The following is a 16,473-nucleotide window of genomic DNA, read 5'->3' as shown; positions in this document are numbered from 1 at the left end:
TGTACGCCAGCCCATGGGTGAAGTAAGATTTCTAAAGCAAGCACAAGTCAGTTGTAAGATGCATCAAACTCCCTATGAAGCACACCCCTGTAACGAAACTAGGGTGAAACGCGCGTTGGGGCACAAGGGACACACAGCAACTATCCCATTTCTTCATCTCTTGATATAAGTGTTGCCTCTAACATAAAATAACATGCTGTCTTAACATAGTTCATAGAGATACTCCCCATAGGCACAGGGATATATACTATTTATTTAATAATCTGCATTACTTTCTGTACACATTTGCTTTTTGTTGTCCTCCATTGGGTTACTCTGCCCAATTTATTATTCAGAATTATTGCTTGTTTATTATTGTATCTACTTTAATAAAAGAATTTGAGACTTTAGTTGGTATTCAGTTGCCATACATATACTGCGGATGTCAGGCAGGAGATATTGAAAGGGGCTATGACATCTCACTACTAATTCCACATTAAAGCTTGTAATATAGCAATGCCCAGCACACAGGACTAAAGCATACATTCTCATTATACAATATTTTACAGGTTAAACCTAGAAAATAATGTCATTTTATAACACTTTTCCATTTTCGCCTTACATATACATAGGTACAATCTTCTGATGGCTCCTGTATCTTAAAGGAAATCTGTCACCAGGTTTTTGCTACACCGTCTGAGAGCAGCATGATGTAGGGAAAGAGATCCGGATTCCAGCGATCTATCACTTACTGGGCTGCTTGTTGCAATTTTGATAAAAATTACTGTTTTATCTGCTGCAGATCTAGCAGTTCTCTGAATGCTGAGCTCTGTATATCCCTGCCCACACCAGTGATTGGCAGCTTTCTGTGTACACTGTGCATAGGCAGAAAGCTGCCTATCAGTGGTGTGGGTGGGGTTGCACTATCTGGCAGTAGGTTTACTTTCCTTTAGTGATAATCTCCTGCTGATAAAACAGTAATTTTATCAAAACTACAGCAAGCAGCCCAGTAAGTGACACATCACTGGAATCAGGGTCTCAGCCCCTACATTATGCTGCTCTCAGATTAAGTGGCAAAAACCTGATGACAGATTCCCTTTAAGGTGATTATACAACTGAGATTGGTGGTTGAGCTGTTGACAGATACTTCTATCTGTGACGTCTCTTCGGTAGGATCAGGCATGTTGAATTTAAATATGTCCAACCCTTCTCCTAACATATGCAATGAGGGGAAAACAAGGAGAATTCTGTATTTTGGCTTCAGATGTAAACGTGGGGAGTAATGTAACTTAAAATTGTTAAGATAAGTACATTTCTCTTCTATCCACATCCCCAGCTGCTCTCGGGATTCTGGTAGTTACCCCTGGAGAGACTTAAACCAGTTACAGGAACCAAAGATTTAGCTGAGTTAAGTGGGCAACACTTTCGATCAATTTTGGATAACAGTAACATGAATACAAATTTCCATGGGGGAACATCACAGGAAAAAGGTAAGAAATGGAGAAAGCACTAAAGCAGGGTTACGGTCCTTTTATTCTCAAGGTTGGTGGAGGTCATGGCAGTCAGACCCCCGAGATCAAAGTGATGGTATATCCAAGTAATAAGCTATCAACGCGTTTGGGAATATCCCTTTAGTACCCACAATGCAGTGCTCTCTGTAAATGTAATGTAAACTCAGCACAAAACAAGTAAAGCAAGCCCATCGTCAAGCTGCGCAACATTTTACCTTACAAGACTACAAGAAAGATTTTAAGAAGAGTACCAAAAATCATTATTTCTCAGGTGTTTCATTGGGGTACACATGAACCATGACACGGAGACGTCCTAAAGTTGTCCATGGAGTGTGAAAACTAATAGCAGCCCAGCAGCAGGAAGAGTAGCCATCAATTAGCGGCTTGTAGTAGCCTCCTGCTAAGACTTGCATCCCTAAACACAAAGGTGAGACTGTCAAAGATGTGGACAGAAGCAGGGCTGTGGAGTCGGAGTCGTGGAGTCGGAGTCGGTATAAAATGGACCGACTCCGAGACTATATAATAAATTGGGTGCAGTAGATCAATGCAGTTTGTGGGGAATATTTTTTCATAGGAATTTGGGAACGTTACAAAATGTCCTATAAATGGCTGTTCTATTCCTGATCTAAGGCTACATTCACACACAGCGTTTTTGCTGCGTTTTTTGAGGATACGTTTTTCAGCTGCAAAAGCAGATCAGCTTTTTAAAAAACCGCATCACCTGAAAGGTTTTTGAGCTCATAGATAATGTTTTCAATAGCAAAAGCAGATTAGAAAAACGCCGAACAAACTGACATGCTCATTCTTTGTGAGGATCCGTTTTTGAGCCCAAAAATAGATCCTCACAAAACGATGTGTCTGAATGTCATATCTTGAAACCCACTGACTTTGCTGGGATGCCCAGAGACACTGCATTTTACTGCAAAAAACGGATCCGCAAAAACGCTGTGTATCAATCATGGCCGTAGCCAGCGAGGGGCAGGGGGGACAGCTGCCCCCCCCCAAGAAGCAGGGGCACGCACCTATCAAAACTCACTTGCATGCTGTAGTGCTCCGTCCTGCACTGGCTCCAGACTGCAGGTGGAGGGGTGCCTGCCCTGCACAGGATCCGATTCCTGGGCCCCAAGCTGGAGAAAGTGAAAGTACTACTGCTCATCTCTGTCACAGGAAGGTAACTAATGCTAATATTGTAGGTGATTATTATGTGCTCTCTGTACAATGTGTGTGAACTATATGTGCGATATGTGCAATGTACTATTTGCTGTCTGTAGCTGTCATCTGTCTATCACACGCTATCCCTCCATCTATCCATCCATCTATCTATCTATCTATCCCTCCAGCTATCCATCATTATATTCTATCTAAATATCTTGATTATTGTATCATAACAATTATTAAATGACTTATGTTCACATTGTACTACAATAAATTTTTCACTTAAATATAAGCAATATATGTGGGAGTCAGAGTCGTGGAGTCGGTGTAAGGGAAATTGAGGAGTCGGAGTCGCAGGTTTGGCTTACCGACTCCACAGCCCTGGACAGAAGACTAAGTAGCGGTCCTATGGAATAGAAGAACAGACACCTGGAGGAGGAAGACCCAGGAGGCTTCAACCCTACGAGGGGAGCGAGCAGTCCTAGTTTAATCCAACCTTCCTCATCGGCAGATCAAAACCAAAGAAGAATGGTCGCTCTAGAGGAGGAATGACCTCAACCAGAGCATAGCGGGATGACCCACGAGGCAATCGTACGGAGCTGTGAGAAACGAGTGGAGCTCTGCCTACGTCCGGTTGTGCGAGAACCTCTCAGGAGAGCAATCTCCTCCTATACCTCGCCTTCTCTGAGATCTAAAACTTAAAAAAAAAGAGAGAAGGATAGCGCCTAACCGACCAAAGAGAAGACCGGCCTGAGACTCGGACACCTAACTGCCTTCAGCCGACACTGAGCTAAACTGAAGAGGCCTGGTAGCGTCTGCTGGGGAGGAGACAATGTTTTTGAGAAGGTGTATTATTAGTGTCAGCCTCCAGGTAGCAGTGGACTAATCCATGGTTCCGATGTTCCCTAATGAAGCAACCAAGAAACAACTTTTTTGCAGAACCAAGTCCATCGGCCACATAGGTAATCCCGTTTTAGCTGGACGGAAGCCCTGTGAACCAATATCCATGGCTCTGCCTGGTTATTCAGCCATACGCCCCATCTTACACATAGGACTCTGGACACATTGGGTGCTGTTCTGTTGTTGATAACAGATAAAAACTTAGAACTGGCCCTATAGGAATTGTAGCAAAAGACGACAAATGAAGGAACTGGATTTTATAGGTAATGGTGGTTTTCCTATTGCAAATAGTTAGCGTAATGTTTCTTTTTTAAAGGGTTAAGTATATGAAGACTTGGAATAAATCTACATCTCATCAAAACAGGTAATGGACGCACCTCAGTAGCAAGCACCAACTTATTAGTAACCTTCCTCAAAAAGATATGCGATAATGATCCCCCCCCCACTCACATGGGCACCTGGAGAGTGACATCAACACTAAATACAAATCCACACCCAGCCCAGCCGAGGGCGCCACACTGCAATACTACGTCAGGCGGGAGAGTCAGCGCCCTCCAGCCACTACATAGCTGCAGAGCTTACACACCTCCGTGCACCAACCAAGGATCATAATGATCCCAACAAATCTCTAACTTGGAATTTTAAAGATCCCTTCCAGGTGCTGTGTGGTCACTAAAGTGGATCCAATAGCACAATATGCTACAGATTCATAACGGACCGCTGCCTCCATCAGTGATTGATGGCTGCTAGGTGGCTGTAAATCACCGGTGTGCGGCAGATTGTTCCCCGTAGGACATAGTTTGCAGTCCGCTCACCATCCTGGTAGCTCTTCTCTGAACTTGCTCCAGTTTTTCAATGTTTTTTTTAAATTGTGGTGCCCAGAACCGTATACAGTATTCCAGATGAGGTCTGACCAAGGAGAAGTAGAGGGGGATAATTACTTCACGTGATCTAGACTCTATGCTTCTCTTAATATATCCCATAACTGTGTTTGCCTTTTTTGCTGCTGCATCACACTGCTGACTCATGTGCAGTCTGTGATCTATTAGTATACCCAAGTTTTGTTCACACGTGCTGTTGCTTAGTTCTATTCCTCCCATTCTGAAGATGACATTTTTGACAAACAGATGACAGCCTCTTGGTTCTGTAAGGTTGCACGGAGCTCTACGCTACTAGTTTGACAGAGCTCAATCACATAAAGACTGAGTGTTAGTCGCACATACATCACACACAGAAAATATAGGAAATAAGGATGACTTTACATAATGTCGCATGTAGTATGTCCGAGCACTCACTCACCTGCTATTAAGCGTACAGCGTCACTACGGTGGAAAACTCGGCAGCACACTGGAATGAGAGGGGAATCTTTCGGAAATTCAGTAGACACTTTATGGAGAACAGTCTTCACTGTTTGGCGAACATTACACCGGTCCAAGGGATCGGTCTGAAGTGCGGGAACAGAAAGGTACAGTACAAGGGAGGCGCACGTCTCACAGCTGGATACAGAGCCATGGAGGGTGACCTGGAATCCGGGACTTTTCTTGGTTACTGATATATTTCTTCGACCATTGGGATCACTGACAGCAGCCATGACATGCCACTCCACCACAGCGCCACGTGGGAGCCTGGGCACCACAGCCACTATAAGGGCAGCGTGGGCATTCTAGAGGGAAGAGACAGGCCTACAGCGTAAGAGTGGTCCATAGTAATATAATTATACAGTAAAAAAGAGGCACAACTGCATAAAATACTACATTATACACTATTAATGCTCTCGTATGCACGTTCCGCATAGTCACACACATCAGACCCATTGCTATTTGTGCTCTGCTAGAATAGAGCAGCAGACTGCATTATTTCAGATAGCCAAAATATATCAACCCAATGATGGCCAAAAGGACGCTCTCTTGGCCTTCATCTGGAGAATTGGGGCCTAGGGCTATGATTGTGGTATGCTCTAGGAGCTTTCCCACAATCAGACCTTGCAAAACGCAATATAAAAGCTGTTCAACGAAAGTTTCAGGACTTTCTTTACCTGATTTTCAGCAGCAGATTCCCAAGCTTCCTTGGCGCAGCGAATATAGGAGCTCTGTGTCACGTAGCAATGGGCAACCAGAACATGACTCGTGGAGATGCCAGGACTGATCGCAGCCAGGACACTGTCAACATGACGGAGGGAGAGACGGCTCTGTGCCACAATTCCTCCAGGAATAAGCTGCATGGTGCACGGTATTAGCGCAATCTGTCCGGCACAGAATACTGCACCACCAACCTGAAACGGAAGCAGAAAATCAACTGTCAGAATGTCGTCCTCGCGCCCGATTCACTTATTGGTAATTCTGAGCAAAAGCCAAAAGTGCAATCAAATATTCTAATTTTGACAGAAAAGTCTTATCTATAATATAATCGTACAAGCGTCCCTCTGTCTGAAGCCTTTAAAGACTGCGCAAGCGCGACACACCTGCGCAGTCTGGCTCCAGACAGAAGAACGCATGGAGCCGTTACAGGTAAGAGGAGTGTATGGCGTCGGGGATCGTGGTATGTGTAGACACTGAACGCATACTGCAATCTCCGGCGCCATACTTACCTGACCGGGAGGAGCGTTGCCGAGGCGCCTCTCTTCTCGCTGGAGACTGTGGCAGGAGTGAAGGCGTCGGAATCGGCATATACGCATAGAGCTATCCGGCACCATTTTACTGAAGACACATTTGCAGTGTTTCTTCAGCAATATGGCGCTAGACAGCGTGGTATGGGCACGTGCGTACTCCGGCGCCGCACTCCTCCCCCGGCCCCCGGCAGAATGGGACACAGCGCTGGAGCAGAGGAAAGAAAGGTGAGTACAAGTGTTTTTTTTTTGTATGTGTGCAGCGTGAAAGGGTGAAGGGGTGCCATACATACCAGGATTGAGGGGTGAGGGGGCCACACATACCAGGATTGGGGGATGAGGGGTGCCATGCATACCAGGATTGGGGATGAGGGGTGCCATACATACCAGGATTGAGGGGTGAGGGGGCCACACATACCAGGATTGGGGGATGAGGGGTGCCATGCATACCAGGATTGGGGGATGAGGGGTGCCATGCATACCAAGATTGGGGGATGAGGGGTGCCATGCATACCAGGATTGAGGGGGTGAAGGGGCCACACATACCAGGATTGAGGGGGTGAAGGGGCCACACATACCAGGATTGAAGGGGTGAAGGGGCCACACATACCAGGATTGAAGGGGTGAAGGGGCCACACATACCAGGATTGGGGGATGAGGGGTACAATACATACCAGGATTGAGGGGTACCATGCATACCAGAATAGGAATATGTGGTACCATGCATACTAGGATTGGGGGATGACGAGTGCCATGCACACCAGGATGAGGGATTGGGTGCCATGCATACTAGGATTGGGGGATGAGTGGTGCCATGCATACCAGAATGAGGGATTGGGTCCCATGCATACCAGGATTGGGGGATGAGGGGTGCCATACATACCAGAATTGGGATGAGGGGTGCCATGTATACCAGGATGAGGGGTACCATACATACCAGAATAGGAATGTGGGGTACCATGCATACCAGGATGAGGGATGGAGTGCCATGCATACCAGGATTGGGGGATGAGGGGTGCCATGCCTACCAGGATTGGGGGATGAGGGGGCCACACATACCAGTATTGGGGTATGAGGGGACCATGCATACCAGGATTGGTGGTGAGGGGACCATGCATACCAGGATGAGGGGTACCACACATACGAGGATTGGGGGATGAAGGGACCATGCACACCAGGATTGGGGGATGAGGGGTACCATACATACCAAGATTGGGGGATGAGGGGTACCATGCATTCCAGGATTAGGGGATGAGGGGTACCATGCATACCAGGATTGGGGGATGAGGGGTACCATGCATACCAGGATTGGGGGATGAGGGGTACCATGCATACCAGGATAGGGGGATGAGGCGTACCATGCATACCAGGATAGGGGGATGAGGGATACCATGCATACCAGGATTGGGGGATGAGGGGTGCATGCATACCAGGATTGGGGGCTGAGGGGTGCCATGCATACCAGGATTGGGGGATGAGGGGTGCCATGCATACCAGGATTGGGGATGAAGGGCACCATGCATACCAGGATTGGGGGATGAGGGGCGCCATGCATACCAGGATTGGGAGGTGAGGGGTACCATGCATACCAGGATTGGGAGGTGAGGGGTGCCATGCATACCAGCATTGGGGATGAGGGATGCCATGCATACCAGGATTGGGGATGAGGGGTGCCACGCATACCAGGATTGGGGATGAGGGGTGCCATGCATACCAGCATTGGGGATGAAGGGTGCGTGCCATGCATACCAGCATTGGGGAATGAGGGGTGCCATGCATACCAGCATTGGGGGATGAGGGGAGCCATAAATACCAGTATGAGGGGTACCATGCATACCAGAATAGGAATATGTGGTGCCATGCATACCAGGATTGGGGGATGAGGAGTGCCATGCATACCAGGATGAGGGATTGGGTGCCATGCATACCAGGATTGGGTGATGAGGGGTGCCATACATACCAGAATTGGGGGATGAGGGGTGCCATGTATACCAGGATGAGGGGTACCATACATACCAGAATAGGGATGAGGAATGCCATGCATACCAGGATTGGGGGATGAGGGGTGCCATGCATACCAGGATTGGGGATGAGGGGTGCCATGCATACCAGGATTGGGGGTGAGGAATGCCATGCATACCAGGTTTGGGGGTGAGGAATGCCATGCATACCAGGATTGGGGGATGAGGGGTGCCATGCATACCAGGATTGGGGGGGTGAGGGGCGCCATGCATACCAGGATTGGGGGGGTGAGGGGTGCCATGCATACCAGCATTGGGGGGGTGAGGGGTGCCATGCATACCAGCATTGGGGATGAGGGGTGCCATGCATACCAGCATTGGGGGATGAGAGGTGCCATGCATACCAGGATTGGGGGATGAGGGGCACCATGCATGCCAGGATTGGGGGATAAGGGGTACCATGCATACCAGGATTGGGGGATGAGGGGTGCCATGCATATCAGGATTGGGGATGAGGGGCACCACGCATGCCAGGATTGGGGGATGAGGGGTACCATGCATACCAGGATTGGGGGATGAGGGGTACCATGCATACCAGGATTGGGGGATGAGGGGCGCCATGCATACCAGGATTGGGGGAAAAGGGGCGCCATGCATACCAAGATTGGGGGATGAGGGGCGCCATGCATACCAGCTTTGGGGATGAGGGGCGCCATGCATACCAGCTTTGGGGATGAGGGGTGCCATGCATACCAGGATTGGGGATGAGGAGTACCATGCATACCAGGATTGGGGATGAGGGGTACCATGCATACCAGGATTGGGGAATGAGGAGTGCCATACATACCAGAATTGGGGGATGAGGGGTGCCATTTAAACCAGGATGAGGGGTACCATACATACCAGAATAGGGATGAGGAATGCCATGCATACCAGGATTGGGAATGAGGGGTGCCATGCATACCAGGATTGGGAATGAGGGGTGCCATGCATACCAGGATTGGGAATGAGGGGTGCCATGCATACCAGGATTGGGGATGAGGGGTGCCATGCATACCAGGATTGGGGATGAGGGGTGCCATGCATACTAGCATTGGGGATGAGGGGTGCCATGCATACTAGCATTGGTGATGAGGGGTGCCATGCAGACCAGCATTGGGGATGAGGGGTGCCATGCATACCAGCATTGGGGATGAGGGGTGCCATGCATACCAGGATTGGGATGAGGGGTGCAATGCATACCAGGATTGGGATCTCAGGGGGCCATGCATACCAGGATAGGGATCTCAGGGGGCCATGCATACCAGGATTCGGATGAGGGGCCATGCATACCCGGATAGGGATGAGGGGTACCATGCATACCAGGATGAGGGATGAGGGGTACCATGCATACCAGGATTAGGGGTACTATACATACCAGGATAGGGATGAGGGATGGGGTACAATGCATACCAGGATAAGGCTGAGGGGGCCATGCATACCAGGATGAGGGGCGCCATGCATGCCAGGATTGGGTTGAGGGGTGCCACGCATACCAGGATTACCAGGATTGGGTGTGAGGGGTGCCATGCATACCAGGATTGGGGATGAGGGGTGCCATGCATACCAGGATTGGGGGTGAGGGGTGCCATGCATACCAGGATACGGATGAGGCGTGCCATGAATACCAAAATAGGGATGAGGGGTGCCATGCATTCCAGGATTGGGGGTGAGGGGTGCCATGCATACCAGGATAGGGATGAGGGCAGCCCATAACAGGATGGTGGAACAGGATTGGGGAGCACAAATACCAGGATGGGAGACCATATACTAATAAAAATGCTCGCCACCTGGGCGTAGAATGGGCTCAATAGCTAGTTCAGTATATGATCAGAATCACGTGGGCAGCTCCTTCTTAATCTGTGGGATCCTGCATTTCAGGGACAAGAATAAGGATCCATTCACACAGCACGATTATCGAGATCCCTTGTTCTTGATAATCGTGTTGTGTAAACAGGCTGCCGATCGCTCGACAAACAGACAAAATGCTCACTGAATAGGTGAAAAATCTTTTGGTTTGCACAAAAGTTCACTTCGGTAGCGCATCGTTCTGAGTAAGGCCTCTTTCATACGTCCTGATATTTCCGGTATTGGAAAAGCCAGTACGAGTGCTATCCGTGTCCAACATCCGTGAGGTGTCTGTGTGTCGAGTACCAGCGCCTGGGAAAAGGCAGTATAGTTGGCGCTGTTCCCAGGCTCCGGGGACTGAATCCAGCTCTCATCATTGTCGTCTGGTTTCCCTGCGATCAGCACAACCAGGCGAGACTGATGGGAGTTGCAGTCAGCACCAGCTGTGTCTGTGTATATTGTGTCTTAAATAAATAAATAAATAAAAAATGGGGTGAGGTCCCCCTTCATTTTCCTAACCAGCTAAGGAAAAGCCGAAAGCTGGGGGCTGATGTTAATATTCTGGGAAGGGGTCATTAACCATAAAGGTTCCCAGCCTATTAATAACAGCTCACAGCTGCTTGCTTAGCCTTTGTTGGTTAGTAAAAGGGGAAGCCCCAGAAAAAATGATGCGGAGTCCCCCTATTATAACTAACCAGCAAAGGCTACACAGACAGCTGCGGGCTGATATTATTAAGCTGGAATGGGGCCATGGATATTGTGTCATCAGTGTGTACATGTGTGGGACGTTTATGCGGCAAAAACAGACATGTCAGCGTGCTTTGCCCACAGACACATAGTCCGTGGAAACACACTGACATGTGTGCAGATCTATGTGTGTAAGTGTCTCCAGTACATGTGAAAACTGTCACCACATGTACTGGAGACATGGACATGTGAAGCTGGCCTAAGAAAGATGTGTGCTGCCGCGAACAATGTCAGCCTGGGAGCACTGAATGATTTATTACAGATTCAGTGCGCATCGCTTACCCCGGTCTGCCTGTGTACACAGGATGTTAAACCACAGATGACAGCACTGCAGCTAATCAGTGAGCTTTGCAGTTCTAAGCGGCTTGTGACGCTGAGTGCACTGATTGGCTGCAGCACCGAAGACAATAACAGACACCAGGAGCAACAGTGGAGACTCAGTGCTGGACCTGGGGAAGGTGAATAAAGAACGTGTTTGGGTCTTTTTAAACAAACTGCAATTGTGGGACAGAGATTTTCTGAAACTGGGAAATCCCTTTATGACCAAAACGTCACCCATGACATTACACATAACAGCAGATCTACTGGGCGCTATATCGCTAATGTCGTGCATCATAGGAATTAAATGGGAGGGATGCAGAAAGCTCATTCATATGTAGAGTCGCCCCCTAAAGGAAGCTTTCCCTTAGTCACTAATGCATTTATTGGCACTAGTAAGTATTACAGCCATTGGGATGGGGGTGTAGTCTACATCACACACACACAATATATACATGGTATATCACTGGCTTCAGCTATGTCACAGGGGTAGCATTTTGGTAGATATACTCTATACTTTATAGACTTTTATTCCTATTTAGATCTCTCTATAGACAAAGAGTAAAAAGTATCCTAAATGTTAATTAATATAGACCTAACCATGAATTCCGGACTTTGCATAAGTTTGCAATGAGCGTCGTCCCCTCCAGCACAGCAGGATTACCAATAGTAAATGCCACCTCGCCGTCCTGTTAGGACAGAAATCCTCTAATTTCTTCCTCTTTGTGACCCCACATAGATCAGCTGTCTGCGACTGAGGCCGCTCCACATCAATAGCCAATAACCTGAATCCAGCTGATAAATGCAGCGCCGCGCCTGCAGAGCCGGCTCTTATCCGGGGGTCGGAGGGCAGCCAATACTCAATAGGGACAATGGCATGTCCCCTCCTGCAGGGGCATCTCTGTGCATACGGAGTGACACTGAGGGCGCCGGCATCTGACAATGACAGGGGACAGAGCACATAGCAATAGCAAGACCACCAGCAATGCAAGAAGCACTAACACAGAACGCCCATCGCCCAGGCTTAACCCCTACATCCTAGCAGAAAATGACCTGGGTAAATATCAATGATGAGGAGGGGGCAGCATGTAAGTGGCTCCCCCCGGAGATCTAACCTCTGGCCTTGGCTCAAACCCAAATCAATAAAAGCTGTAACCTGCCGCATCAGATCCCTAACGGGATTAGGGACCCTCCCGTCTCACAGTGTGCGATAATCCTGCCGCTAATTACACTAATAGAAGCCGTCCCTGCAGGGAGCTCCCCTGCCACAGCCATGGCGAGGTACAGACAGCCGACACATCTGCACGCTGCGTCCACAGCCTGCCCGGAGCCGCACTGCACACAGGGTCACATAGCGGCAAAATGTGCCACATACTCTGCCGCCTCCAAGTCATTCACTTCTATATTAATGGGAAGGATTGTTGAAAGTCCCCTCTCATTATTTTTTTTATTATCCAATTGTGTGCGGCCAACACCACAAGGTGTAAGAATGGGGAAAACTAGCCAGAAGTAAGAGAAATGAATATATACATAAAGAATATTATGGTGATGTCCAAACCTTCCACAAATAGAAAATTAGAAAAAACAGGCAGTGCTCCAAAAATTAAAGTGAAAAAAAATGTGGCTTTATTGATCCATTAGCAGCCATTATTATTAGCAGCTGCTAATGGACCAGTAAAGCCACGTTTTTTTCACTTTAATTTTTGGAGCGATGCCTGTTTTTTCTAATTCTACACTGCTCAAAAAAATAAAGGGAACACTGAAATAACACATCCTAGATCTGAATGAGTGAAATATTCTCATCGAATACTTTGTTCTGTACAAAGCTGAATGTGCTGACAACAAAATCACACAAAAATCATCAATGGAAATCAAATTTATTAACCAATGGAGGCCTGGATTTGGAGTCACCCCCAAAATTAAAGGGGAAAAACACACTACAGGCTGATCCAACTTTGATGTAATGTCCTTAAAACAAGTCAAAATGAGGCTCAGTATTGTGTGTGGCCTCCACGTGCCTGTATGACCTCCCTACAACGCCTGGGCATGCTCCTGATGAGGTTGCGGATGGTCTCCTGTGGGATCTCCTCCTAGACCTGGACTAAAGCATCCGCCAACTCCTGGACAGTCTGTGGTGCAACGTGACGCTGCTGGATGGAGAGAGACATGATGTCCCAGATGTGCTCAATCGGATTCAGGTCTGGGGAACGGGCCGGCCAGTCCTTAGCTTCAATGCCTTCATCTTGCAGGAACTGCTGACACACTCCAGCCACATGAGGTCTGGCATTGTCCTGCATTAGGAGGAACCCAAGGCCAAACGCACCAGCATATGGTCTCACAAGGGGTCTGAGGATCTCATCTCGGTACCTAATGGCAGTCAGGCTACCTCTGGCGAGCACATGGAGGGATGTGCGCCCCTCCAAAGAAATGCCACCCCACACCATTACTGACCCACTGCCATACCGGTCATGCTGAAGGATGTTGCAGGCAGCAGATCGCTCTCCACGGCGTCTCCAGACTCTGTCACGTCTGTCACATGTGCTCAGTGTGAACCTGCTTTCATCTGTGAAGAGCACAGGGCGCCAGTGGCGACTTGGCCAATCCTGGTGTTCTGTGACAAATGCCAAGCATCCTGCACGGTGTTGGGCTGTGAGCACAACCTCCATCTGTGGATGTCGGGCCCTCATACCACCCTCATGGAGTCGGTTTCTAACTGTTTGTGCAGACACATGCACATTTGTGGCCTGCTGGAGGTCATTTTGCAGGTCTCTGGAAGTGCTCCTCCTGTTCCTCCTTGCACAAAGACGGAGGTAGCGGTTCTGCTGCTGGGTTGTTGCCCTCCTACGGCCGCCTCCACGTCTCCTGGTGTACTGGCCTGTCTCCTGGTAGCGCCTCCAGCCTCTGGACACTACGCTGACAGACACAGCAAACCACCTTTCCACAGCTCGCATTGATGTGCCATCCTGGATGAGCTGCACTACCTGAGCAACTTCTGCGGGTTGTAGAGTCCGTCTCATGCTACCACAAGTGTGAAAGCACAACCAACATTCAAAAGTGACCAAAACATCAGCCAGAAAGCATTGGTACTGAGATGTGGTCTGTGGTCCCCACCTGCAGAAACACTCCTTTATTGAGGGTGTCTTGATAATTGCCAATAATTCCCATCTATTGTCTATTCCATTTTGCCCAACAGCATGTGAGTTTGATTTCACAGAAGTTTGAGTTACTTTGAGTTATATTCTGTTAAGTGTTCCCTTTATTTTTTTGAGTAGTGTATATATAGCTTGTTTTCACCCACAAAGCTATCCAGAGTGTGGCACCCCCGTACATCTCTTCCCTCATTTCTGTTTATCGGCCTACCCGTTCTCTACGCTCCGCAAGCTCCGTACCTCCCACTCCCGGCTCCAAGACTTCTCCAGAGCTGCACCTATTCTTTGGAATGCTCTACCCCAGGAAATTAGGACGAACCACAACTTACACAGTTTTAGGCGCTCTCTAAAAACACATCTGTTTAGGGCGGCCTATCACGTTCCCTAATCAAAGCCCTTTTATATTCTTATAGCCCATCCCTTATTTCTCTAAACATAAGTCTCCACTAAAATCCACTGCACACAAAAGCACTACAGATACTGGCTGGTGATGAGCTCATGCAGCCTTTACCTATCCCTCATCCCGTCAAGATGGCTGGACCATCACTGTAAATAAGCCCCTGTACTTTGTATCACCCCCACCTCATTGTAGATTGTAAGCTCTTACGAGCAGGGTCTCCATTATTTTTGCGTTAATTATTGTATTATCTTTAGCTATGTTACTTATGACAGTTGTATATGAACCTCTAATTGAAAAGCGCTGCGGAACATGTTGGGGCTATGGCAATAAAGATTAATACATACATATATACATATATATATATATATACACACATACAAATAAATCAAAAACAAATTGTTTTTTTAATTATTTTTAGAGACCTGATCAATGGACAAAAAGGGAAAACTATTTAAAATCACCTAATAAACAATGATTTTCCCCCCAGAAAAAAAATATTCCTTCCAATTCACATTTTAGGACGGTGACTGAATCAAAGAATATACAGGTCAGTCTTTTGCAGGTTGTTTATTTAAATCAAAAAGGTAAATTCACTGCATCCTCTTCTTTACTTCATGTGGGGGGCTTAGAAGGGGACATATATATGTGTGTGTGTGTGTATATATGTGTATTAATAATTATACTAAAATAATATAATATTTATAATAAAATTAAAAAAATATATATATATATATATATATATATATATATATATATGTAGTTATATAGTTATATTTTTGCTTATATATATGGGTAGATGATGATAGATCGATAATAGCAGATAAAAAGATTAAATAGATAGATAATAGAAATATAGATAATAGAAAGATAGATAATAGATAGATATATGGATAGATGATAGATAGATATACACTTTCCCCTATACTTTCATGCATATTCTAAGTATAGGTCTTTTCCTCTAGTCGCACCATCTCCTGCCGGTTATATAAGATGTCATCTCTTTGGTAGAGTGGTACCCGTCCCATATATAAGATGAGATCTGTGCAGATTTGTGGACGTTGGCAGCAGCTCAGGTGGAAGTAACCCTCGCTGTGTGTGCGCTGTTGGGTGGTGCTCAGTCTCGCTGTGTTTGCCTGTCTGAATGCTGAATGCCCCCGTACTGGATGTGCTGTGCAGGGCAGGCAGCGCTGTCACCTCCGCTTTGTCCACGGCGCGATGATTACCCTCTTTTTTTTATTTCTGCCGAGCTTCGCTTTGCGAATGCTATCAAGGTCAGGAGCAGTCGCTCAGAAAAACAAAATGAGACCCCCTCCTTCTTTTCCTTACAATCTGGGATGTGCCTCCCTCCCCTGCAGGGCTTCACGGGGTGCAATCTTCAGGAGAAAGGACCAATCTTCCTGTACACAGACAGCACGGATTCTGTAAGGAGCATGGAGGGAGCGTGGGGATGAGCCCCATAGCAGATCTCATCTATACGCAGTCACAATTAAAGCCGGATACGAGTCAAAAGGAAAGTAATGTGTGAATAACCCTGAAATATGCCTGCAGCACACTGTCCGCAGCGCTCTGTCCACAGCGCTCTGCCCGCAGCACTGTTTGGGCACTTCTCGGAGGTGCTAGAAAAGAACAAGCATATGCCAAAGTGTAAATATTCATTTTCGGGACACAATCCAATGACGAGATCCGCCGGGCCACTCTAGTAAACATACAATGCTATACAATGAAAAGAAGCAAAAGAAGGGATAGGATGACCCCATAGAAAGCCTCCGTAGTAACCTGCCGTCCGCACATGTCCCATCCGGGGGCTCTAAATATCAGTTCATGAATTACCCAACTATTTAAGATTTCCTTCCAGCAAGGG

The 16,473-nt window shown here is 47.4% G+C and overlaps 1 protein-coding gene across 2 annotated transcripts in view; it reads right to left on the bottom strand.

The window, feature by feature from the left end:
• Positions 1-16,473, bottom strand: part of DPH6 (diphthamine biosynthesis 6) — an 87,970-nt gene that overhangs the window by 7,705 nt on the left and 63,792 nt on the right. For both annotated transcript variants that reach the window (XM_073639031.1, XM_073639033.1), the window contains 2 exons: positions 5,581-5,817; positions 4,845-5,208 (listed from right to left, as the gene is read on the bottom strand). In XM_073639031.1, coding sequence (XP_073495132.1) covers positions 4,845-5,208; positions 5,581-5,817 — 601 coding nt within the window. The remainder of the gene's footprint in view (positions 1-4,844; positions 5,209-5,580; positions 5,818-16,473) is intronic.

Source organism: Phyllobates terribilis, unplaced genomic scaffold (genome assembly GCF_046119375.1).
Source record: "Phyllobates terribilis strain yellow unplaced genomic scaffold, ASM4611937v1 Scaffold_7__3_contigs__length_470593459, whole genome shotgun sequence".
Taxonomy (NCBI): Eukaryota; Metazoa; Chordata; class Amphibia; order Anura; family Dendrobatidae; genus Phyllobates; species Phyllobates terribilis.
Note: the sequence above shows the minus strand (reverse complement) of the source record. Positions and strands in the feature narration are given on the sequence as shown.